This window comes from Vespa velutina, chromosome 20 (genome assembly GCF_912470025.1).
Source record: "Vespa velutina chromosome 20, iVesVel2.1, whole genome shotgun sequence".
Classification (NCBI taxonomy): Eukaryota; Metazoa; Arthropoda; class Insecta; order Hymenoptera; family Vespidae; genus Vespa; species Vespa velutina.
In genome coordinates, this window is record NC_062207.1 from 4,042,242 (window position 1) to 4,068,637 (window position 26,396).

The 26,396-nt window shown below is 33.9% G+C and overlaps 3 protein-coding genes and 1 long non-coding RNA gene across 24 annotated transcripts in view; 2 read left to right on the forward strand and 2 right to left on the reverse strand.

The window, feature by feature from the left end:
- LOC124956000 overlaps window positions 1-13,545 on the reverse strand; it is a 33,876-nt gene extending 20,331 nt beyond the window's left edge. For both annotated transcript variants that reach the window (XR_007103050.1, XR_007103051.1), the window contains exons 1-2: window positions 12,038-13,545; window positions 10,000-10,175 (exon numbers count right to left, since the gene is read on the reverse strand). This is a non-coding gene — a long non-coding RNA (uncharacterized LOC124956000). The remainder of the gene's footprint in view (window positions 1-9,999; window positions 10,176-12,037) is intronic.
- On the forward strand, window positions 92-9,252 carry LOC124955975 (PDZ domain-containing protein 8). 4 transcript variants are annotated; one of them, XR_007103042.1, is made up of 11 exons: window positions 92-613; window positions 1,075-1,442; window positions 1,560-1,752; window positions 1,810-2,072; window positions 2,200-3,283; window positions 3,367-3,632; window positions 3,737-3,943; window positions 4,655-4,804; window positions 5,388-5,570; window positions 5,639-7,490; window positions 8,365-9,252. XR_007103042.1 is itself a non-coding variant. In XM_047511226.1 (10 exons), exons 1-10 carry the CDS (start codon window positions 559-561, stop codon window positions 5,834-5,836), a joined length of 2,967 nt encoding a protein of 988 aa, XP_047367182.1. In that variant the 5' UTR covers window positions 544-558; the 3' UTR covers window positions 5,837-9,252. The 4 variants fall into 4 exon arrangements, 3 of the variants coding, with proteins under 3 accessions (XP_047367183.1, XP_047367185.1, XP_047367182.1); XM_047511226.1 differs by having other exon boundaries at window positions 544-613; window positions 5,639-9,252; XM_047511227.1 differs by lacking the exon at window positions 4,655-4,804 and having other exon boundaries at window positions 5,639-9,252.
- Window positions 9,226-16,108, forward strand: LOC124955997 (leucine-rich repeat-containing protein 20). 2 transcript variants are annotated; one of them, XM_047511299.1, is made up of 4 exons: window positions 9,226-9,382; window positions 13,000-13,143; window positions 13,211-13,378; window positions 13,566-16,108. In XM_047511299.1, the coding sequence occupies exons 1-4, from the start codon at window positions 9,226-9,228 to the stop codon at window positions 13,727-13,729; spliced, it is 633 nt and encodes a 210-aa protein (XP_047367255.1). In that variant the 3' UTR covers window positions 13,730-16,108. The 2 variants fall into 2 exon arrangements, with proteins under 2 accessions (XP_047367255.1, XP_047367256.1); XM_047511300.1 differs by lacking the exon at window positions 9,226-9,382 and adding an exon at window positions 11,569-12,300.
- Window positions 15,188-26,396, reverse strand: part of LOC124955977 (formin-binding protein 1-like) — a 23,216-nt gene continuing 12,007 nt past the window's right edge. For 9 of the 16 annotated variants that reach the window (XM_047511247.1, XM_047511241.1, XM_047511240.1 and 6 more), the window contains 10 exons: window positions 22,886-23,001; window positions 21,582-21,644; window positions 20,856-21,162; window positions 20,585-20,731; window positions 20,153-20,509; window positions 19,167-19,196; window positions 18,463-18,770; window positions 18,195-18,386; window positions 17,851-17,987; window positions 15,188-17,765 (listed from right to left, as the gene is read on the reverse strand). In XM_047511247.1, coding sequence (XP_047367203.1) covers window positions 17,608-17,765; window positions 17,851-17,987; window positions 18,195-18,386; window positions 18,463-18,770; window positions 19,167-19,196; window positions 20,153-20,509; window positions 20,585-20,731; window positions 20,856-21,137 — 1,611 coding nt within the window. In that variant the 5' untranslated portion in view covers window positions 21,138-21,162; window positions 21,582-21,644; window positions 22,886-23,001 and the 3' untranslated portion in view covers window positions 15,188-17,607. Of the gene's footprint in view, window positions 17,766-17,850; window positions 17,988-18,194; window positions 18,387-18,462; window positions 18,771-19,166; window positions 19,197-20,152; window positions 20,510-20,584; window positions 20,732-20,855; window positions 21,163-21,581; window positions 21,645-22,885; window positions 23,002-23,642; window positions 23,662-23,806; window positions 24,133-26,396 lie in introns of those variants that run through there. The other 7 variants (XM_047511233.1, XM_047511232.1, XM_047511244.1 and 4 more) reach the window with 7 other exon arrangements.

Below are 26,396 nucleotides of genomic sequence, written 5' to 3' on the forward strand. Positions count from 1 at the left end.
AAATAGATAGCAATAAGAAGGTGACTCCCTCTGGAGGGGGAAAAAAGAAGGAACTAAAGACAGACGTCTGAAAAGAAGTAGGGCATAATGTTTGAAATAAATATGTGTGAATTCATACCAACCGAGTATAAATTGTGTGATTTTCCGAACGTCTGGATTACGACAGACGCGTAAAAGGTGTCAATGATACCGCGTTTAAACATATGCGATCGTAATAAAACTGAAACGATTACAAAGCGTTAAATAAATGTAATTATTCATAATAAATGGTTCATCCAAATTTCGATATGAAAGATTGAAAAGAGGTATAATTAAATTCGGTCGAAATATTAAAAGTATTCTTTTGTAAATGTTTTTTCCTTCGTTTGAATTCGCCAAAGGCAGGCAACTGTCAAAATGACAATTGGGTATGAAACTAACATGGCTGTCGAAATCGATAGAGAACTTTCGACGTAGTGTTTGACATCAAACCTTTTTTTTCCCAGTGATATTATTAATGGCGGCTTATAAGATACATTGGTTTTTACCTAAATCCTCGAATCTTCTCTTAGATTCGTCATGTTCTACGACGACATTTTAATGAAATACATCGTAACGTCGAACCAAGTGGCAGGTGTGAAAGTGCTTCGAATAATTATCATCCGTGAAGAAGGGAGAAGGATGAATCACGATTGTGGAATTAGTTCTATCTACGAATTATCATAAAATAGTCATGAATTTTTAAATCGTCACGAGTTCCTAAAACTATATACACACACACACACACACACACACACACACACACACATATATATATATATAGATAAGGAAATTTTATGAGAATTTCTTTTGAGACTGATTAATACTTTTCTTGCTTCTCTATTCTCCTTTTTTTCTTGATATATTAATACAAATATTCATTTTTCTGTCGTTGTACGATTATAAAGTGCCTTCTTTAGAGATTATTTCAAGAGATTTTCGAATTTCATCACATACACACACAGAGAGAGAGAGAGAGAGAGAGAGAGAGAGAGAGAGAGAGAGATTCCAATAATTGGAATCTTAATATGGACTTTTTCCAAACTCTTTTTGTAGCTACAATAACGTTTGTCTGCGGTATAATATGTACGCTTATACTGGAGTTTTACTTCTTCAAGAGATATCTGGAAACAGGACCTTTGGCAAAGCCACCAGAAAAAACAATGAAACATGGACAAGCTCAGCTACCTCAGGAATTACTTGATAAAATGCAAGATGAAAAAACGAATCTTAATAGCAATATCGTTCGACAAAGTATTTATCAAGGAAATGAAAATTTGGCAATAAATCTTACTTTGCAATTTCTTTTCAACGAATTGCGAGACGCGGAACGCGTTCGTCTCTGGCTCTATAGAAAATTGAACAATGAATTCAAAGAGCTCTTAACGCAATCGACTACTGGAAAATTACTTGATAGCGTAAAGGTAAATTGATTTACGATTAGAAATAATTCTTTATCGTACAAGAGAGAGATCATTCTTTCTATCTTGCTTGCTTGCTTGCTTGCTTGCTTGCTTGCTTGCTTGCTTGTTTGCTTTCAGTTAAGAGATTTGAATCTGGGCACACAATTTCCAACGATAAAGGGCTTGGAAGTAGCCGATTCTAAGATAGACGCTGATACTGGATTATTGGAATCATTGGATTTATCCCTCGATTTACATTATTCGGGAAATTTTCAAATGTCAATAGACGTTAAAATGTTGTTGGGAAAAACGGCGTACATGGCTTTACAAGGTATGCAACCATATCGATTATATCAATAACGGTAACATTTATTATGGCTTCTCCTAGTGAAACGTGTTACTGGCCGAGCAAGATTGCAATTCACACGCGTACCATATACGCATTGGTCTTTAAGCTTCTATTCGGATCCCATTTTGGAATTGGAAGTGCAATCCCAATTCCAAGGTCGCCAATTGCAACCGCAAATAATATCATTAATTACTGGACAAATAAGAAGGGCCGTACGTCGGAAACATACGTTACCAAGATACAAGATGCGTTATAAACCGTTCTTTCGCAGATTAAACGATGAAGTTATCGACCTATCAGAAGTAAGCTATAATTTCTTCCTTTCTTTCTTTCTTTCTTTCTTTCTTTCTTTCTTTCTTTCTTTTACTCCTGTTAAATCAATTTAGAAAAGAAAGACGAAAGGAAATATTTGTTGTGATATTTGCATAGGTTGCCGGTCTGCAGATCAATCCAGGATGCTTGGAAGTTACGTTATTAGAAGTTAGTCGATTAAACGTTGGACCTAACATGGCTAATGCAGAAGACGTCTCTCAAATAGAGGTGCATTGCACGATGAGCATAGACTCAACGCCTTGGGTACATTTAACGCAATACAATGGAGTAACGTACATGATATTAGATTTAATTATTAGTAAAACTAGTTCGCAGCAGCTTGGTGTAGTATTTAAACAAGAGCTTGTTCCTGAAATTGGTCAAGTATGCGTACTCGTTGAAACTATAGTATCCGCAAGTCCGGCTGCCATAGCCGAGATGAGAAAAGGTGACATTTTAATAGCCGTCGATGGTAAAAAGGTAAACAATATGAATCAAGTCGCAAAACTTGTTAAAAGTGCTGTACAGAGGCGTTTCATTATTAGAGTCGAGAGGAAATATCTCAAGGTAGATACGGAGAAACAAGCTTGTATTATTAAATCTGACAGTGAGATAAGGTCTGGGATGGAAAAAATTTCAGAATGGAAAAAATTTGATGCGGTAAAAGGAGATGGTACTACGATCGATGATATCAGTAAAGTGAAATTCGAAGGTCCAATGAAATTTTTAGAACCAAAAGATACGGACGGCGAGAGTGTAACAGATAGGTCTGAATTTTCTAGTAGATTGTTCAGAAGAAGAAGGAGTAGTAGCACGCATATTTCCGAGGAAACGACTCAGCAAATGCCTGAAACACCGTCGAGAAGAATTTCAACGGCTTCGAGTCAATCGACAACATCCGGCAACATTCAGTTTTACTCTATCGACGATAATAATGTCACTAATTTGTCTGATTTGTATTACACCACGAAGGAAAAGGGATATGCCTCTTTGATCACTTTCGAGGAAACTAGAAATTTCCAGATAGACTCGGAACAGCAGTATTTAAATATAGGTGTATGGGGCCGCGTTAAATCTAACGAATATACTCCTAAATTATTAGGATACATTAATGCCCCTATAAAATTGATCGTAGCGCAGTGTGCTAAGTCGTCGACAGGTCATTATCTTAAATGTCATCCACTGTTGCCACCGGAAAGTGGTACGTAATACGATGATTGTGCATACCTTACCTTACGTTACAACGATATATTTCAGCAAGTAATCGAATTTTTTTCTTTTAAGCTTCTTTAGCGACGTCCAGTAATAAATTACAAGGGTACTCTGGTTTTGATCCTACTCTATGCTTCGGGGACATTTTAATGTCGTATATGTGGGAAAGCAGTGTGCCAAATAGCCATATCACGAGCGAATCTGTAAAAAAGGATAATGTAGAAGCTATTATTAGAGCTCACCCGATTCAGAATGAAGAGGTAGCTGAAAGGAAAGTACATGATTTCATTAGGACGCACTTTCACAGAGCGACTCACTGCGATTTTTGCACGAAAAAGGTATTAAGCGATTACTCTTAATTATCCCTCAAGTTCTACATGGAATAGATTACTTTATTTACTTAGTTGCAATACGCTCCTTCTTCGTTTACTTTGTCATTTAGATTTGGTTAAAGGATGCGATACAATGCAGGGACTGCGGTATGGTATGTCATAAAAAATGTGAGCTTCGTTGTCAAGCATCAGGGATATGTGGCTCGGAAGCCACATTAGCCACGCTGGCATTAGAAGCCGATGAAATAGAGCCCGTCGCTATTGTCGGCGAGTCTAGTCCGGAGATATCTCTTACCGGTTGTGAAGATAATGTTCAGGTACTCAAGGCATAGCAATAAATCTCATTAGATTGAAAACGATAATATTGGCAATTTTTTTTAATATTGTTCTCGATATTCATACAACTTTGCTGAATTAAACATTGAATATTGATATGTGATGACCTCGTGAGGAAAGGAAAAAAAAAGAGAAAAAAAGAGAAAAAAAGAAAAAAAGAAAAAAAAAAGAAAAAAAAAAAAAAGAGGGAAGAAAAGAAAAGAAACATGCTGCTGCTGCTGCTTTATATGCATCGAGCCCCGATATATTTTTATTTACTTCAATACTTTTGTCCTTAACTTTTTGCTATCTCAATAAGGGGTAACAAGTGGACTCGTAACAATAGTCCAATTTCGATTTTATGTACATAAAAGAAATAATTGTTAAGCGTTACTCTATGCACTATGTTGGCAATAAAAAGGAGTCTTTGCACTCGGGGGTGATGACGGTTTTTTGTAGGCATTTGCACCTTGACCTTGCCTATTGATCGATACCATCAAATTTTAAGCCATAGTAATTATAGTTTCGTCGTTGCCTGTAGAGTTAAAAAAAAAAAAAAAAAAAGAAAAAGAAAAAGAAAAGTCCAACGGACTATAGACAAAATGTCTATAAGAAGCTTATGATATCAACCAATTTTTTACTTTACGGATACTTCTCAATCACGGTCTCTAAAGGTGTTAAAAAAAATTCAAATCCATTCGTCAATTAATCAGGGTGCAAGTATGATGGCCATGAAGGCTAGTATAGCTAACACACTCTTGGGCCTCAAGAAGGCTGGAAGTACCAGTTGTCTGGCTCCACCAACTTCCGGTATTGGTCTGGCATCTAGAAGTCTTCCCCCAAGTCCCTGTGCATCCCGCAAGGTAGACATTATTGACACACATGTACTCTGCTTAAAATGAAGGAGTTTGCTTTTTCTAACACAAATAGTATTGCACATTTTGTTCTAATCGCAAATATAGCTTTGCTACTGAAACATTTTCGTTACGGTAGATGCATCTTCGCACCCCTTAATCCTTCCAACCCCTTCCCCATCCCTTTTATTCCCTTTATATTCTCCTTCCATTTCCTTCCTCTCGTATTATTAAACAAAATTAAGCGTAACAAATATTATTAATTTAATAATATTATTATACCTGCATGCATTTGTATACTTTGGACACATTATTTGACACTTGTTCTTAACACCTGTTCATTATAATATGGAAGTGTATTAAGATGTGAAAGAAATGTTTTCATTATGATTAACTATAAATATCAAAAGGGCACAATACAGATCTACTTTAGATCAGGTAAATGCAATATTGGCTGAATTTATTTCTCATCGTGCTTCTACAATTCTATTTCTATAATATATTTTTTAATAAATCGTGCTCTTAGGGTCAAGACAGCTCCGATGACCTTTAATATATTTAATCAGTCTTATTAAATCATTGAAACGTCTAGAGTTCATTGGTTGGAGGTTTGGGTATAAGTCCTGAACTTTTGGAAGGTGCTGAACCAAGCGTGGCAGCTCCACTTGTCGCAGGAGATTTGGACGATGGCCTTATGTCTAGAGCCAAAGATACTGGAAAATTCTTATACAAGTATTACGAGCCATTGGAACGTGTCGAGAAGATCAATGACATGGTAATTTCTAATTCCTCTACCGTACAATTCTGTCTCTGTGTATATATGTCTTTTTTACTTTATCACAGATAGGAAAACTAAAAACTGCCCTGGATGCTGAAACTACCTCAAGATTAGAATTATCTCAAAGCGGAGAGAACGATAGTATAAAATTAATTGCACAGAGCGATTTACGAGTGCAGGCCTTGAGTGTCTTACTTCTTCATTACTGTGCTGGCTTGCAGCACGCGCAAGAGGCATTAGAGAAAGCTAAAAACGAAAATTGAATCACCAAACTGCAAAGATATGAAACGAAGAGAGAGGGGGGGAGAGAGAGAGAGAGAGAGAGAGAGAGAGAGAGAGAGAAATGTTCATATATTTCCAAATTCTCGAATATTCTACATTAGTCAATTAGTGAATTTATAATAATACTCTGATATAGGATATTTTTATTTTAGACTCGAGATATCGGCTTGATCAAAAATTATTACACGCGTGAACATATTTATCCGTATAAATATTACTCTCTGATTGTGAAGTTATAATACTCAAAAATATCTAGTTGTGATAAATGATTGAAATCTCCTAGTAAACACCAAATGCTAAGACTTATATTTATAATAAATTGTATATTTGTAGAAAACCAAGTACAAGATATGTTTCGCCACTTAGCCATACGTGTCTCCGTGTGTGCGTCTGCTGCGTAACCGTATGTAATTTATCAATGGAGTATAACTAGAATAGAATAATGTCTTTTACATGTGTGATGCAATGAAATATTGATTAAAGGAACGAAATGTAATGGAACGTGCATCGATGTATTTTCCAATGTCTTCATGTATTTTTCTGAATTTTTTCATATTTCTTTAAATACTCGTGATATAAACTTATAAATATTCTATTTCACAATCAAAAAATTAATGGCATCGTAACGCATTAACTTTGGCCTAACAACTTTTAGTATTATTCGTATAATGCAACGAAAAATATATATGAATCCCGACTGATTTTCAAATAATATCAATAGTATATTCAGTAATACTTGAAACAAATAATATCGATGGAGATCCATTCATCCAGAATGTACGTTTGTTAATGTTCGTTTTGCAAATGTAGCAAATGTTTAAAAAAACGTCTTGTTATGGTATAAGATAAATATATCCGTTGTATAAATAACACAGCTCTTCTTCCCAATACAATCTTAAAAAGGTCTATATATATATATATATATATGTTATATATTAGCCTGCAAAGATGTTTATAAAATGGAAATCCTTTCTAATTATTATTATTATTATTCCTGTTGTTGTTGGAATGTACGAGTTCGAATACGTTGGTCGTACCAAACGAAAGTTCACGGTAAACAGAAAAAAAATACGTAAAACGCAGAAAGACGCAGTAGAGAACGAAGCGCACAAAGAATCGACGTCAAAGCTTATACTTAAATAGGGCCAACGTTCTCAACTTGGCAAACAAACAGTTTTCTTACAAAGATTTCCCGGATCTTGCCCAAGTGCGTCCAAGAGAAAAACTCAATTTCAATAATAGAAGTAACAAAGGAATGTAAAAGCACGCAATGGTTACTTTTCTCTAATTAATTTTATTATAAAAAAGAAAAAGAAAGAAAGAAAAATTGATAATAATTATCTTGAACCCTTTCTTCCGAAGGAATGAATCTTTGTTGTAAATCGATAAAACGCATATATACATATATATATATACATATATATATATATATATATGCATTAGGATTTCTGAGGTATTCGTTAAAATACGGCTCATAATATAAATAATAGTAGCAATAGAAAAGGAAAAAATGTTTCGTTGAAAGTGTAGTAATATACAAGTATCGACTGGATTCGTCCGAAGCTTTTATCACGATCGTCCAAATGAAAGCCAAAATGAAGACGAGGAGAGAAAAGTCATGGGGGATTTTGCCCGGTGAGATTCTATTCTCGTACATGAAATGCTACGCGCAGTATCCTCTGGCTGTCGGCCAAACATACCGTAAAGTCATATAAACATTTTATCCCTCTTGGGTACTGAGATTCACTGAGATGAATGAAGGGTACAATTACTCTTTTTCTTCTTCTCGCTGCAGCGAGAGCAACAACAACAACAACAACAACAACAAGAAAAAATTATTACTAGCTCGATAGATAGGGAAGAAAAAAATAAATAAGGTGAAATTATTTGTGAATTAGTGCGAAGGAACGAGAAATCTTTGAAATAGGTTAGAACATTTCCAAGAAATACATTCTGCCTATAAACAAATTTCTTTCTTGTTCTTTTAATAATTCAAACCTGATTTCGCAAAAATATTTTTTTTATGGTAAAATATTGCATTGATTTACGAGAACTCAATACTGCCAACGCTTTTAACGCGAGAATTATATATATCAAGCATTCCTTACGAATTTCGAATAATTCTTCTCAAAGTCGACTTTATTTTTTTTATTACCTTAGCAAATTTCCTTTTGCGATAGAGTTTCGAAACGATTTATTTGGGCAGTTTGCCGAATCTACTATCTCTATATTGGCATGAACTATCGTTACGAATGAACTGTCCTTCTAATTCCAATAAAAACAAAATTAAACGTACGACTAAGTCCATCGAAGCAAACCAATTCTGCATTTTCATTGATTTCATCGAACGAACGAACGAACGAACGAACGAACGAACGAACAATTAAATCGTTCACACTAATCAAAAGTTATCAACGATATACCACTTGTATCTAATGGGTGGAAAAGAAAAAAGAAAAGGAAGAAAACAAAAAATATGGTATCTTTTACAGACGTTTTTGTTTCGCAGAAAAAGAGTTCGCACAAAGGAAAGATCACCGAGCTTTATCCTCTGAATGGTGACCTTGGAAAAGAAAAAGAAAAAAAAGCAACATGTATTCGTAGAAAAGCTGACACCGCCTTTGACAGGTTGCATCGTTCGTAGAGTCTCGTTCCGAATCTACGTACGTCGTACTCAGCTACAGCTGTTTTCAAACAAAGAAAGAGGAAGAGAGAGGACCCGAACAAAGTAGTAGTAGTCAGCTGATTCAAAATGCATCCTTGGGTGGGAGAAGAGTTAGAGAAGGCTTAAATAGCACCGTATGCTTTCACGCACGTTAGTGCAAGTCAGCGTTTACATCGGACGGATTAAGTTCGCTTCATATCGCAAATTGAAAATCGTATAGATCTTTTTTTGTCAACAAGAGAAATAAAGAGAAAACTGTGTTGTTAGATCGTACCAAGTGTCTTTTAAAGTACTTCCTCTTGATACAAATATATAAATAATCTCATTTGTATAATAATCAATCAATTTAATATCCAATTTTCATCGTCTTATACCTGTTTCTATATTGTCTTCCTATTCTAATTGATGCTTCAAGATCCAAAAAAATTACTATAAAGGAAAGAAAAAGAAGAAATAAAAGGAGGAAAATCCCTACTTTTTTCGCCACAGTGAAGATAGATATCTATTAGTGCTGCGAAATTTTTATTTTAAAGGATAAGTCGTTCCTCTCCTGAGTGATCGTAAAAAAGAAAAAGGAGAAAAAATTACATACGCACGCACGTACATACAAATATATATGTATACGTATACGTATAGGTATATATAAAAGAAATAAAGACGACGGGGATATCTTTTCGATTTGTTTTCGTAAAAAGCCGGAAAAAGATGAGACCACCAGCGTATAATGCCGAAGAGGTACAACAGATTCCTCAAGAGCAAGGAGAAAGGAACGTGGCCATGGCTGTTTGCGTTCAATTGGCGGGCCGAGCGATTATTAGGGTAGTTTCGCGATGCGAGGAAGCTCAGGACAATTGTAATTTAGGTATGTTAAAAAGAGAAATACGAAAAAGTCATCATGTCTAATCATAATCAGCATGAACGCACCTATTTACATGTCATTACTACCGACTAGTATTTGTATAATTTGGAACGCATCTTGCACACTTACTCGTTGATACAATATAAATTCTTTTTCGAAAAAGAATTTTGATCGATTAAACAATTTTTACAGATAAAGCTTTCTAACAGAAATCTATTTTCGAATCATCGAACGAATCGATAAGATAACACGATTAACTTTATATATAGGACATGTCTCATTATTTTCAAATTAAATATTATCAAATTTTTTAATTTAACCTAAATATTTTTTCATTCGTAAAAAGCATCTTTTCAATCGAACATTAATTTATATATATATATATATATATAAAGTTTTATATGCATTTGTGTGTGTGTGTGTGTGTGTGTGTGTGTGTGCGCGCGCGCGCGCGTATAATATCAAGCACGTTGCACTCAAATCAATTATTTACGTATAATAAATATATAAGTATGTAACTGTACAATAACTCCATTTCCTGCTTTTTTGTTTAGAAAAAAGAAAGAAAAAAAATACAAAGGTAAAGTTCGTTTCTGTGTGCGCGTGTGTGTTGTCTTTACCTTATCTGTAAATCTGAATAGATCAGGAACCCTGATCAATGCCCTGATCATCATTGGTAGCAAACGACGAACTAAGATCTACACTTCCTCTCTTCCTCCCCCTTTTCCCCCTCTTTATCCGCCACGCATCATTCTTTTTCTTGCGACGCACCAAGAATTTAACCTTCCATCTGTAACTGCGTTATAAAAATGTTAATAGTTATCCCAGGCAAAAAATAAATATGTGTATGTTGATCTTTCTCTTCTGTTTTACCACACTTACATATACGCATATGTAGCTGTATGTACGTTCGGCTAGATTACATATAACAAGAAAAGTTTCTAAACGGTTTTACCGGCGAAAGTTTTCCCGCGAAGAGAAAGAACATAACAAGAGAGCATCGATGCATGCATTTCAACGATATAACTACAACGATCGTTTCCGATGATCGTAAAAATTATTATTACTATAATAATAATAATAATAATAATAATAATAATAATAATATTGATAATGATAACATCAAGACGAATCTTTCGAAGATAATAATAATCTCAAATATTTGTTTTTAATAAATCGCTTTCTTTGTTTCGAAATTGATCAAAATAATAATGATAATAATAATAATAATAAAAAAGAATGAGAAAATTTCAAATTATTTCTAAAATTCGCGCGCCTTTCAAAATACGCGCCTTTGAAAAACACGTACGATGAACGGAATAAAAAGTGAAATGCTCGTTGGTGGAATCGTGTTGCCGCTACCACAGCATAGATAATAGACAGGATAAACATCAGAACGATGATTACACAACACCTTCGTCCGGTCTTTGTTCTCTCTCTCTCTCTCTCTCTTTTTTCCTTTTTTAATGCACTGCGACAGTAATTTTCTTCTCGAAGGACGAGATAGATCTCTTTTGCAAAGAGCAGTTACGATCGAATCTATGGATCTATGTTCGAAAGGTCGATCTAGGAATAGTAAATGGTGTGTTAGAGAGAGACAGAGACACGCAAACGTTTCGCGTGCCGGACGATCTGACCTTTTTAACATCATCCCTCTTCTTTCTCATATATACTTCATCTATATACTTTTTTTGTCAAGAAAATTTTTCATTTTACAAATTCAAAATGGAACCATTCAACGCATTCGTAAAACGACGAGAAATACGCGGATATCGCGCGTGGGTAGTATTCCTCTTATAGAAACGTAACCATAAAAGGTAACTTGCCGCCTTTCTTTATTTTATGACAAAAAATTATTCCCCTCCCGCCTCTCTCTCTCTCTACATATATATACATATATATATATATATATATATATATATATATATATACATATATGTGTGTGTGTGATATATATATCTATGTATATAGTTGTACATTATGCAGATATATAATGCACAATACATGTATGCACACAAAAGTTTGGTTGTGTCGGATCTAATGCGACGATCCCATCACGTTTTCGCACGATCTATTTTACGTAGGTGTCTAACGTTCAATGACTTCTCGAAGTCTTTTTCTAAGTTTCTATTTGTGAACTGATTGATCCTGTTAGATGACCACTGATATTTTTTTTTAGAATCTATTCAATGATACTTATTTCGAATCTCGATCTATACGATGTCGTCGAATATACGATAATAATAAAGAAATTCTTACTTACTTGTTTATTTATATCTAAATGAACGACACTTTCCTATTATCTATATTTCATTGGAAAATGTACTTTCGAAAAGCAACAAATTGAACGATCGTCTCTTGGGAAGAGTCAAAGGGCATGACAGGAATTTGCGGGAAATTCAAAAATCGAAAAGGCGCCATAATACGAATTCCGTAACGAAGCTTAAACGTAAAAGAAAACAAAGAAGAATTTTGTAAATATACGTAGTATCTACGTAAGATCTTTTCGTTCTATCGTACGAAAATCATTCCTGATTCGACGAATTTTCTCTTCTTCTTTAATTCACTCTTCACTATTACAAACAAAGGAAAAAGAAGAAAACAGATATCTTCGGAGAAAATGGATTAATAGTAAAGGTTGTAATAGAAATAATTTACCTTCGGAACGTATACTTCGATAAACGCAATTTCGATCTACTGACGATATCCTCTAAATGGGTGTTGTCAAGGCCAAACGATAGAACGAATCGGGTGAATTTATTTCCGAGAGATCTTAACGAAAATAAATGTTTCTCGCGATTGCATTCTACGAGAGAACTATTCGTTGAATCGCGTCCGTTGCTCGGTCTAAAACAAAATGGCGAACGCTGTGACAAAGGTAGTATTACGTTGTGAAGAAGCTCAGGAGAATGAAAATCTCGGTACGAGAAAGAAATTACTTTTCCCTACACTTTTCAATATTCTTTTTTTACATTTATTATCGTTCTTTTTCTTTTCTTTTCTTTTCTTTTCTCCTTCTTCCTTGATTCTTCTACTAACCTATCTTTTACATTTCATTCGGGATCGAAAAACTAAAGCCTAACCGTGGTGTACTTTCGATCGAACTATAAACTTATATGTTACTTACTTCACGTAGCAACCGTTGGAGCGGCGCGCTTTTTGAAAATTGTACGAATTACATTTTTTTCACATTATTCTTTAATTACAATCAATCAAGATAATATTTGAGATTATGCTCGGCTTGTGATTTTCATAACATATAATTCCAAGAGAATCGTGTAAAAATAACAAATTTGCAAGTTTTGTACAGGTGCATCGAACGATGCCATATGGCAACCGTCCAGTTAGATATAATCGTGTAGCACCAACTGATATATGCGTTTTACACTTAGAATACGTTTATTTCGTAATCATTCCAGGCGGTACACCTCTCTTCCGTACTTGGGTTAAGAAAATCGAGCAGGAGAAAGCGTGAAGCCGTCGTAATTCGACGGTCAATTCATTTTCAATGAGATCTCTATGCGTATATACCGACTCTCACATCGGCTTGGTTAACTATTTTCAATGGGGTTACACGATATTATTTTACATGTTATTTTTTCTTTTTAATTATATTTCAGATTTGTCTGAATGCCAGTTAATGCAAATACCGGATGCGGTTTATCATTTGATGAGACATACAGAATTGAAAAGATGCGATTTGTCTGGTAATGTCATAACAAAGATCCCGCCGAAATTTGCAGTGAAATTTTCCCTTATCACTGGTTAGTATCAATGATAAATGTGTTTAGACTTTAATCAATATTTCCATTAATAAATATTTCTTTATAGAACTCAATCTAAGTCACAATCAAATGAGTAAACTCCCGGAAGAACTTGCTGAACTACAAGCATTGGAAAGACTCAACATTTCGCATAATACTTTTATCGCTTTGCCACCTGTTACCTGCCAGATACCTCAGCTTAAACGACTTCTTGCCAATAATAACTCCATCATCGGTAAGTCTTCAGGATACAGAAGAAGAATCTAGAAAAATTATTCTTTGGTTAGTAAATGAATTGGCATACTTATTAGGGAATTATGTAGAGAGCGAGAGCGAGAGCGAGAGCGAGAGAGAGAGACTTTATAAAAATTATAATAAAACCAAGAGACAACAATATTTAGTACTTTCCTATTATATTTCAGACGTCGATGTTGAGAGAATTAAACATGCACCGGCGTTGGAATACATAGATTTGCAAGCGAATCCATTAACGCCAAGAATGTACGATCTTCTGAGTGCCTTGACTCGTATCAGAGTGGAATTAACTCCGCGACAAGTAGAAGAATGGGAAGATTTGACGGTCTGAAACTGATCTTTAGCCTGACTTTAGAACGATGAAAGAACCAAGAAGAGAGAGATATTAACTTTGTTAAAAAAGAGCCAGCTGGAAGCTTTCACTTTTTACAAATAAGCTTTACGGCACAACGTTCTCTGCAAGGATTCGTTCAAGACTGCAAGAAGTAATCCTTGCATAGTTTAAGAATTTAACAAATATTTTGTACAGTGATAATACGACTGACACTAAGTGAATATGCAAGCGACTGTATTATATATATATATATATATATATACATATACATATACATATATAAATATGTATATATAAATATTGATCGATTTCTATTTTAAAATGCTAATTTTAAACATTTCTATTATTTGCATCTCATTATTCGAGATATCTCCTCAATAATATTATATTTTTGATTCGCATTTAATCGAATCGGAGAAATCGATTGCTCTTTTTAATAGTATTGTTTCTTAGACTTAGTTTTTTATCTACTTGTATGCCCCTTCAATTTATTCTAATCGATAGCCGTTAAAAAATCACAAAAGGAAACAAATTATTATTACTTTTATCCGACAAATTTTTCTCTGAAATATGTAAGAGAGTACAATCTACTTATTTATTTCATTTTATATATTTTAGAACTATATTAACAGTATACAACTGCCAATCTTGCGGTTGATCGATCTTTGACAATAACATTGATTTTCTTTAATGAAAGAGTAAGGTAACAAATCTTTCTCTTAGCACATACACATATATATGTGTGTATATATATATATATATATACACATATGTAAAGTAAATAATAAATATAAGAAAAAAGGTTATATATCTGAAAATAACAAAATCGCCTCTGCGATTATTTATATTTGTAATTGTATAGAAAAGAAAAAAAATTAATCCGCAAATGTATGTGCATGTACACATACACATACGCAAAATTGTAAATTCAACACTCTATCGTAACGTATTGTTAATCTAGTCATGGGACGTTGCAATAATGTATTTAAAAAAATGAGAGAGAGAGAGAGAGAGAGAGGGAGAAAGAAAAACAAAAGCAATTGTTTCCTTTACTCTCTTAATCAAGAAATGTAATAAAATAACAAATAAAAGAAAAAGAAGAAATTTGATGCTACCTTGATTTTTATTGACATCAAAATGTGTGTGTATGTCATATCAGAGCACGCATACATCATACATATGCATACATATATACTCACACGACTTTCCTCTCTCTCTGTGTCGTAGTTTTGTTTTCGAACAACAATAATAATAATAATAATAATAATAATAATAGTAATAATAATAATAATAATAGTAGTAGTAATAATAACTGATAATCTACGACATAATCAATATATAACATTGCTGTGTGTGAGTAATATGTTTTCACATTTTAATGTATAAATCGGAGTCACTTTAAACTCGCGACATACAAGTAGTAGACGTATGCTAGTCATATACAACACGTGTAAATGAGTTATATTGGTTTACTACATATATTTTCTTATTAACATAATAAAATAATATAATAATAATAATAATAATAATAAAATGTGTAATGAGTCGCAGAATTAATTATCTACAATACTTGTTCGTCGTTATGAAATCACAAAAAAATATACATTACAAAATAATAATAATAATAATAATAATAATAATAATAATAATAATAATAATAATAATTAAAACAATAATTGAACATTGATTATTAAAAAAATTTTACTCTCGCAGATTCATCCATTCTTTCAATCTCTCTCTCTCTCTCACACTCTCTCGCAAGAATACTGTCTCGCAAATTGATAATAATGATAATTTTTTTTCAACGTTTTGCGATAATAAATAATTCCGTTAAATCGCAATACCGAAGAAAAAATGCATGACACGTGCGTACTAGGAATTGTACATACACGTCATATATATATATGTATATATATATATATATAATAACTAAAGAGATTTTGTTCAGAAGTAATTGAACAAAGTCTTTATTAGGTGCTGTATGTGTACGTGTGTATGACAATAGAGGGAAAGGGGGAGAGAAAAGGTTTATTTACAAACCTTTCATTATTTTCAGTGCTTGCATATTTCATTATATACCGAAAGCTACGCTTTAATAATTGAATATATTTATAATGTGTGTGTGTGTGTGTGTGTATGTGTGGGGGGTGCGTGCGTACGTGGGTATGTTGTATGTATGTACATATACATTAATACGCAAGAATATTATCAACTGCCCGATGTGATTTTTTTATTAGTTTGCGTTTAGAATCACGTTTAGAAATAGGACGATATTCTATATAGGCTTCTGCTATATTAAGCAGCACAAAGTAGGAACTACTTCCAAGCTTAGATCAAAATGAAAACACTTTTCTAATAAAATTTATAGAAACTGTCTTCATTTCAATTATTCGAGTTTCTAGCTTTATTGGAAGTTACTCCTTCTTTTTTCATCGTCTGGCACTCTTTACTCGTGTACCATTCGTTCTTTCTTTCGTTTCCACGGAATATTATGTACAGAAATCTATACCCTAACTAATTCACACTCAGACGTATTTCTTTTTTTCTTTTTCCTAAAGAAAGTTTTTTTTTTTTTTTTTTTTTTTTTTTTCTTTTCTTTTCTTTTCTTTTTTTAAGAGAAGAAGACTCGCTCCGGGGTCAGACCTTGTCGTACATGTGTTCATTAACATTAGCAATTTATAATCTTCAAATTCTTTTTATTTTTTTTTCCCTTTTCTTTTCTTCAACAGAAATAAAAAAATTCCTTTTTAAGGAATAAGAGAATTGATGTTGATTACTTAAAAATTGAGAAAATTTGTAAGAATATTTTCTTTTAATTAAAAATGAATAATATAAATATTTTTATACAAAAGGATAAGAGAGGAAGTAAATGGAGAAATCCAAAATTGATGCAAACGCAAAGGGGGAGAAAAAAAAAAAAGAAAAAGAAAAAAAAAAAAAAAAAAAAAGAATATAAATCAGTCTTCTTGTTCTCCTGGCATTTTTCGTAAGAGTCTGTCCCTGAGCATAGTCAGCTATAAATCTTCAATAATTATAATTCGGTACAAAAAGAAAGTCAAACTCGCACAACAATTGTTCTATGTAAAATGAAACGAAGAAAGGGGCCAAATAAATACTATGCAATAAGATATTTACTTTCTTCGGTAGAGTCACAAATCTTTCTTACTTGTGCGTTATCTAAAAGTAAACTGCACATAGTTTTTTTTTTTCTTCTTTTATTATTTGTGACCGTCAAATTAGACGATTCATTCGTCTATCTAGGCGACACAAGAAGGATTAAATATAATTTGGAAGCTTCAAGTATCAGTGCGCGATTGAATTCTACTGTACGTAACTATACAAACATAAAATTGTATAGAACTTGATCTGTCCCAAGCAAGTACATTTTATTGGGAAGCTTTGTTTTTTGCTTGTGTTAACAAAGCAGAACTTTCTTTCTTTTTTCTTTTTGTTCGGTCTTTGTTCTCTTTAGAAATTAGAAAAATGGAGCAAATGGCGTTGGATATATTTTGCCATTATCATCCTCTTCGTCGTCTTCATCATCATCATCATCATCATCGTCATCGTCGTCGTCGTCATCGTCGTCGTCGTCGTCGTCGTCGTCGTCATATCGTTGGCAATTCTCCGAACTTGAAAATATTAGCACGTGTCAATATCAGACGATTAGACTTTCCTAATTAAGAATAGAAAGAAATTGATAAGCCCAGTGCCAATAATTAAGCCAACGCTTCTTAGCACTCGAATGAATAACTTCATCGAGCAAACTTGAAGGAATCTTAGCATTAAAGTTCAAAAATTTCGCATTGAACCATAACACTGGATTGATCATTGCGCTTTGAAGTTAGGTATCTCATTTAATGACCTAAAAGGAGCGGCTATGTATTGTACAGGTGACACTCTATGTATGATGTTGGTACAAATCCTTCGATTGGTTGAGAGATACGACGAACACGTGTCCATCCATCGCCCTGGTCTAATTCGATCATATACAATTCTTCACCATCGTACATTGGTATAGAACCTTCGCTAGTAGCTAAAAACGATGATTTTTTTTGTTTTGTTTAATGCCAATCTCTTAAATCCTTGAAAATCGATATTTTAAAGATTTGTATGCCTACCGTCGAAAGGATAAAGTGCTCTACAGGTTCCTAATGGCGGTTGTGCATCTATCTCATCAACATAATATTCTTCTCCTCCACTTCCAGGAAGTGACGTTCTTGATTCTCCAAGACCAGATTCCGGGCTATTCGTGGAACTGTGCATCAGTACCGTAAAGCAAAATCTTGTCTATTGGTCTTAGACAAATATTCTTCTCTACTTTTTTTTTTTTTTTTTTTTTTTTTTTTTTTTTTTTTCTTTCTCTTTTCAATATACAAATGAATCTTCTTTTTTGTTTTTCAACGAAATTATTAAACATTTTTTATTTTCTATTTATTATTTCTTATTGAAATGCTTTGCTTACCCATGACTTGGTTGAGGTGTACCTGGCGCACTCTTTTTATGAACTGGCTGATTCGCATTCGCATTACTAACACTAGAATCAGAAGCTGATCTTGAAAGACTTTCTTCTCCTCCCGAATGACTGGATCTTCTTGAACTTAATGGCCTTGTCGCTGAGCCATTACTCGTAGGCTTTCGTTGGACTTGACTTGGACTGAAAGGAAATAAAAATGATATTTTCAATGAAAATTTCTTTCTTTTATTACTACTACGTGCGTTTGCAACGTTACCTGGATAAGCTAACACCGGCGCGCATGGCTTCTTCCAAATAACCTTGAAACTTTGCTAATTCCGCACCAAGTTTGTCCAATTTATTGCTAGATTGATTCAATTGGCCTTCTATACTCATTGGATCACCTAATGCTGGATTTTGCTCGTAGACACCTTTCATCTTCATCAAACCATCTCTTGCTGCAGTTTCCTGTTGAATCTTTGCCTGAATTTCATCGAGTTTGTGTTGCAATCTTTTCTTCCGTTGATTTGGAGGTAAATCGCTGCAGTCCTCCTTCGCGCCATCGCCATAACCAGGCACGTTGTTCTGAAATGTTTCAATTTATGTAATCGCAAAGTTCAATGACGAAACTCAATCAAGTGAAATAGAGGACTACATGAGAAAAAAGCATGTCACAAATGCAACGCATCAATCCTGTTATTTAACGGAACACAAAATTGATTATTAAGCTATAATACGTATGTGTGTATACACACACGCGCATATATATATATATATATATACATATATACACATATACATATATATATATATATATATATATAGGACATACATCGTACGAATCACTAATAACGCTAGAAACTAGAATTTGACATATGAAATTAAAGAAAATAAATTGGCTTCAAAGGAATGAATGAATACAATAAGGAGGATGTTTATTAAAAGAATAATGGCCATTTTGTATAGAGAAGGAGGACAGACCTTTAAAGCTATGCACACCTCGATCAACTTCTGTTGTTCGCATGAAACAAATTCCAAAAGCGTTTCATTCAGCATATAAATGGGGAAGTAGTATTTTAATGATTACATAGAGTAAAAATTCAAATAGTGATACCCTTTGTATACTTTTAATAATATTTCTCAATTAGTTGAACTTTTACTCTCAAAGATAAAACATTCGTAATGATAAACAAACTCACAGTCACAGTTTTCAAGTGCAGGATTTGTTAAGATTGCAAAGTGACGGACGATCAAGCCATCTACGGTGTACTTACTAAATGCGATAATATCCAAATTCATAGCCCACGGATGATTGGAAACAAGAGAGACCGCAGGCAGATCGAACCGTCCACCAAATTAATAAAATATACAGAAGAAAAAGAAGTTACATTCTCTTAAGAAGAGGTTTTGTGCAACGAATATCATGTACATATTCATAATGAGAAAGAAATAAAGAGAAACAAAGCAAAATAATATCTAAATTTTGTGACGTCACGAAAGAAAAGAAAAGAACGTACTTTGACCTCGTTAAAGGGAATAAAATTCATCGTAAATGCATGCTTGATGAAAAACAACAATGTGCATTATAAATTTTACAAGCTTCTTCTTTTTCGATAATATCATATACAACCCCGCGCGCGCGCGCGCGCGTGCGTGCGTGCGTGCGTAAATAAATAAATAAATAAATAAATAAATAAATAAATAAATAAATAAATAAATAAATATATATATATATATATATACACACACACATATATATATCTATATATATATATATATATATATATATATGTATAAAACTCAGGGTAAAGGTAAAAGAAAAAGAAGAAAGAGAAAGAAAGAGAAGAAAACATGCTTCATCATATTCCCCATAGCCCTTACGTTTTTGAGATAAATTCTGCATCGATATATGGAAGGAGGTTCGAATTAGTGATAAATGAAAGGAATAACAAGAAAGAAATATTCACCTTATTGCTACTAAAAATTCCAAAAAGTCCAACTCTCTTTTTGATCTTCCCACCGGATACAGTTCCCTTTACTGTCAGATGATTATGTATCGGCTGCATCGCAGGTTGTGATAATTGACTGTTACTATCGTACGTCTTGGCAACGGAAAGATCTTCGAATGGAAAATCTCCTGGCGGCTGGAAACCACTTTTATACCGTTCGATAACTAACAACGTATCTTCCTTCTCGTTAATCTCATTCGCTGCCTTTTCAATTCCATCCAAACATTGAGCGATTATTGGCGCAACTGCACGTTCTATTTCCACTGACTTGATCATATAATTTCGCATGTTTTTTATTCTCTTCTCATCTAATTCCTAATGAAAGCGAAAATTAATGAACATTAATATATTATATCTCAAAGAATACATATTTACCCCGATAGGTATTACCTGTAGATGCTGAAATACTTCTGGCATGGACGTATGATAATGCAATGTTTGCATGTCATTTGTCTTTTGCAACTGATTGGCGTACTCCGTCTTTGCTTCTTCGCTTTGTTGCGTTTTCAGGGTCATGTTCATCCTCTGTTTTTCTACCTATTATAAGAAAATAACAAAAGTGTTACTACAACGATCTTCGATGGATAATTGTCATGAATCAAGTATTAAAAAATTATTCTTATTTATGAGAAAATGCGTTATCAACGCGTTATAACTGTACCTCGGCTCTAGAAAGATTCAGATCGGCGTCAGCTCTCTGATAATTTTCAACAGCTCTTTCCGCTTCACGAAAAGCTTTCTCATATGCTTTTCTAGCTCGTTCCAAATTACCAATTTGTCCGGCCAATGCTGCCCTCAATCTGATACCCTCTTGCAAATACTTTTTACGATCTTCTTTGAAATCCTTCACAAGTATGTTCAATTCCCGTAGTACGGTAGCTTGCAAATTTTCCGCAATGACCTCCCTCTGGCCAGCTTGGTCGTTCACTTCGTTTAATTCCATTTTAAAGGCCCGACATGGGCTGTATCTATGAAGAAAAATAAACAAGAAAGTTGATTATAAATTAAATTAAAATCTCTTTTTCTACACAGAAGACATTTGAACTTTCTTCCACGTTCTATTAGATCTAACAATTGTTTCTATTAATATTAATAATTTCTCTACCAATTTTCATAAAATAATGCAGAGAAGCAAGAAGCTTTATTATTCATTTTTGATATGAAAAAATGTTCAGGTCGCCCTAAGAAAACTTTGTTTTCTTAGCAGCAACAACGTCAGTAGTCATCTCGTACAAACGATCATTAAGAACGATTCTGTAGCATCCAATAAGAGAGAGAGAGAGAGAGAGAGAGAGAGAGAGAGAGAGAGAGAGAGAGACTCATAACGTGAACATCACGAGAGGCACGATCGTCTTCTTACGTGTCTAAGACTGCCTGGTGTACTCACTTATAATCCTCCTCCTCTTCTTTCTTCTTCGGTTCTTTCGGCTGATAACTCTTCACGAGACGTCTGCAAAGAGAAACGAAACAATATTATTGGCTTGGATATATATCTAAACGATTCCGAGTTTTATGATCTAACCTTAGTATCATTAAAATATAATCACATCATACTTTGTCTATTCTGCTTTTACACCTCTAAGCTTACAAACGCAAATCGCGTTGTATGTTTATTTGTAGGATTCAAAATATTTGATACCATATAAACTTGAGATTATCTACAAGATTATTCAAGGTTTTAAGTTTGATAAAGGATAAGTCAGTAAATTTATTTCTATGAAAAATTTCGTAGAAGAAAATCACGTAGGTCGTGCATTATACCGATATAAAGACAATTGGAAACAAGACAAATGATACGTTTCTATCGACATAGAAATGAAAATGAAAGGCACATATAATCATCAACGTACGATCCTATTTAAATATACAAAGGACATTAATGTACCCATACATTTAGGTCGATCTCGTCAAATCACAGTGCACATCGCACAGTGACAACATTACGTGCAACGTACGTTCTTAAAAATGTAATAATAAATCTGAATGGATGAATATTGCAATGGGCCAAATAATGTCACAATTATTTTAGATCGACTCTTTCAAGGAAAGAAGGAAAAGAAGAGGAAATAATTTTTTGCAAGCATTCTGAAAAATACAAAACTTCTCGTAAAAAGAAAAAAAGAAAAAAAGAAAGAAGATTTCTCAGAAGGAATTAACAGCAGATTCGTCATTCGTCAAACCCAAAGATATCCTAAAATAATATAAATGATCTCTTTAGAAAAGCCTACTCTATCGACGAATTTTCGATTTATCTACATGGGACGAGATAACGCGATAAAAAGCAACGAAGGACTATCAACGCACACAGATAAAACATATTCTCATAGGTGTAAGAGAAGACATAAAAGCAGTCGGTACATACGTATACATACGTAGTAACCACTAAGTCTTCTTGAGAGAGACACACCCGATAGAGAACAAAAGTATGTAATACACGCTACATAGAGACCGGCATTCAGGGAACAAACAAGGGGACCTTTAATACAATATTACAACTCGAGTCCCTGAACTCTGTAGGGTGCGTGAGACTCACTTATTATACAGGATGTTCCATTCAAAGTATTAATGTATTAAAACTTTGAGCAAAGCTTCGTTCTTACTAATGCGCGTGCGCATTGTACACACACACACACACACACAAGGAGAGAGCTGAGAGATAATTAAATAAATAAATAAATAATCATTGGATACCTGAGCTTGGCCGCATATTCCACCTCGATGGCACATCGATCACGAATAAAATGTCCATATCTCTCGAGAAAGTCTATCCCTTTTTGCGTATGATGGGATAGATTGTCGAACTGGTCCTGAAATAATTAACAAAACAAATGTATATTTTATTAATTATTATTAATGAGTTATAAGAAGCCGATAAGAAGCGAATTTTCTGAAAGAAATTTTAACGTTTTTCTAAAAAACGATTATATTCCCATTACTGATGTTAATAAGACAATAATCACTGATGATTGAACGAGAGTCAAAGAAAAAAAAATATCTTGCACACACGCAAAACAAGTTTTCCACGTTCGTTCTTCACAATGAAGAATTTCGTAAGATATTTAGCGACGCGGCACGAAAAGTGAAACTTCGAGCACTTAATGAGAACTTGTGGCTCTTCTTTATCATTCTTCAAAATCTCTAAGAAATACTAATACAAACAACGCTAAACGTTTCGATGAATTCCATAACCTAACAATTTGTTTTTAAACTTTCCTCGATGAATGAACAATTCGCTAATTAATCGATCGATCAATTTCACCAATACGAATGATTATAATAATATATTTCATTTGTTAACGCGCACGACATTAATATTAATTTTCTAATGAGAAAGTTTGAAGGACTTGGACGACGAAACAAGAAATGGAGAATGCGAGCTCGATCGTTCAAGGACGATATAGTGTCTTTCTACGTTTACGCTAGTTGCGGATTAAGGACAAAACGGTACCATTCTTCTGCTGCTCTGTGTGGTGTGTGTGTGTGTGTGTGTGTGTACGTACGTACGTACGTACGTACGTGTGTCGTTAACACGAGTGGTCGAGGCAGAAACTAATCGTGTGTTTCTAAATATGTATATACATACGTATGAGTGTTAGTATTTGAACACGTTACTTTCATTTCCAACGACGAATAGTAGTACATAATGGCCATTCAAGAATCTTGGATCATCATTTCTACGTACTCTCCATCCTTGTTTCTCCATTAATATGATCGATATTACACGATACAAACATAATGGTCTTTTTTTTAAATTAGTAATTTCTTGGAGGTAGGACACGATGGATATTATGACAACCAATCGCAATTAAAAACGATATTTATCATATATCCTAAAGTTACGTGTATATAGGTTATGCCAGCTAAGAACAATAATTAACATATCAGCGCGCGTCTATACGTGAAAAAGAACATTTTATATTAATCAGAATATCGTTTACTTACAATCAAATCAATTTCTTTCTTTGATATTTTATCGTATCATTCGAAACAAGGGAGATATTACAAACGAGTGTTGCGTTGTATAAATCGAAGCACTCTATACATGCGTACATACATACATACATACATACATACATACATACATACATACATACATATATATATATATATATATATATGTCGCGACACTCGACGCAGCTATACAAACGCTCCAACAGAGAGAGAGAAAGAGATAGTAGACTTCCGTGGTCAGTTACACTATGCGCAATAAATTCGAAGGAAAGTGGTATATATAACATTTCGTTTTTTAACTTTTCAACTTTCTAATAACTTGATAACCATGATATATGTACAAACATATATATATATATATATATATATATATATATATATATATACATATCATACAAATTGTAATAACGAGATTAGAAACTTTCGAGATTAATTCGAAAAGTGAGATTATAATATGGTGAGGTCGAAAAATGATATTTCATCGGCGAAGTAAAAAAAGATGGTTGACAATAAAAAAAACGGGGTCTTCCTCTAGTCACTAATCGATTTCTAACGAGAAAAGTCCGGGTGAACGAGCGTAAAGCGGCCCTTTGCCCGACCAATCCCTGTCGTTTCTGCCGTCCCGCAGGTCGATACGTGGAAAACGCACCGCCTGCGCGGCCTCGAGTATATGTATATATATATATATATATATATTTTCTCTCTCACTCGATCTGTGTCTCTCTTTCTTTATTCTATGATGAGTCACCCTGGTTCGACCTTTTCGGGAAACGATGCACTTGCACGTTGATCTAACCTTCTGAACGGCACAAAGGCCGTTCTTGAGTTTGTCCTTCTTTAGAACGAGATATACATATAGATAAGTAAAAAGAGAGAGAAAATAAGATAAAATTCTAACCTCTTGTATTGTCCGAAAACGAAATTGGTTGCTAATTTGGTTTCAGTCAATTAAGGGATTTAATTTTTCGATCTTTTCGATATATCGACCAAGTCGAAACTTCGACGATATTCTTCTAACGTCACGGTCAACGCCGTTCTTGAGTCTATTTCGCTTAAAAAACAAAACAAAACAAAACAAAAAAAAATAGACGCCTAGATAAGTCGAGAGAGAGAGAGAGAGAGAGAGAGTGATAATATTTTAGGTTCTCGTATTATCTGGATTGCAGACGAGGCAGGTAGCCAAAATTTCAAGAGAGATACTCGAAGCAGAACCTGTTACTCCTTTACACTCCTCGGATTTTTCTACTCGAAGTATGATAACCATTTCTGCAGAAAATAAATAATGAAAAGTTGTTTAAGATATTTATCTATTCGTTCGATCTCAGAATATTCGAAATTATTTTTCATATGATTTCTCATTTTTATTTTTCATTGATTTATTTCCATTTCATTGGTTTAATTATTAATTCGATCGATCGATTTTAAACTTCCATTGTTTCGATCGATAAACTAAATTCAATTTAAATTTCTCTTTGCAAATCTTTACGTATTAATAATATGAATGAAAAAAGAAAATAGAAATAAAAATAAAAAGATCTAATCGAATTTACTGAATGGTTAATGAGAGCGAGTACGATAGTTGGACACTCGAATCGTGGCTACGTAATTTCGTAATAAAAATAGCACGAAGGAAGGCGTGCGAAGACAATAGACGAGCCAAGGATAAAGCATGTCTATGGAGAGAGAGAGAGAGAGAGAGAGAGAGAGAGCTTACGGGTTCGAACGGAGTGTGCATTATGAGTCATGAAATTGTGTTGGGGTGCTACACCCTCCGCCCTATCGATCCTGCATTTCTCTATACCAACGTACTTCGATGGAAAGAGTAAAAAAAGAGAGACAGACAAACAGAAATACGTATTATACGAGGACCGTTGGCATGCACGAAGAGAAAAGACAACGATATGGGCTCTCTCTCCCATCCTTCTTTCTTCATATAAAAGAGAAAGAGAGAGGATCAACACTCGTTTATCCACTAAAATGCGAAACCATGCTAATTGCATTTAATAAGCAGATTTTACGTCGCAAACACCCTGTCCCAACTCTCTCTCTCTCTCTCTCTCTCTCTCTCTCTAAGGTACATCCTCGTTCAAGTAAACGTAAGAAGAAACATAAAAGAAACGATCTTCGTGCTCTGTGAAAGCTTTACGAAGAGCGTGTGGTTGCATTTTTTTTTCTTTCTTGACAAAATAAATCATAAATTTTCAATATCTTATAATTATGTCATAGGGATTCTCATTGAAACGATGTCTTC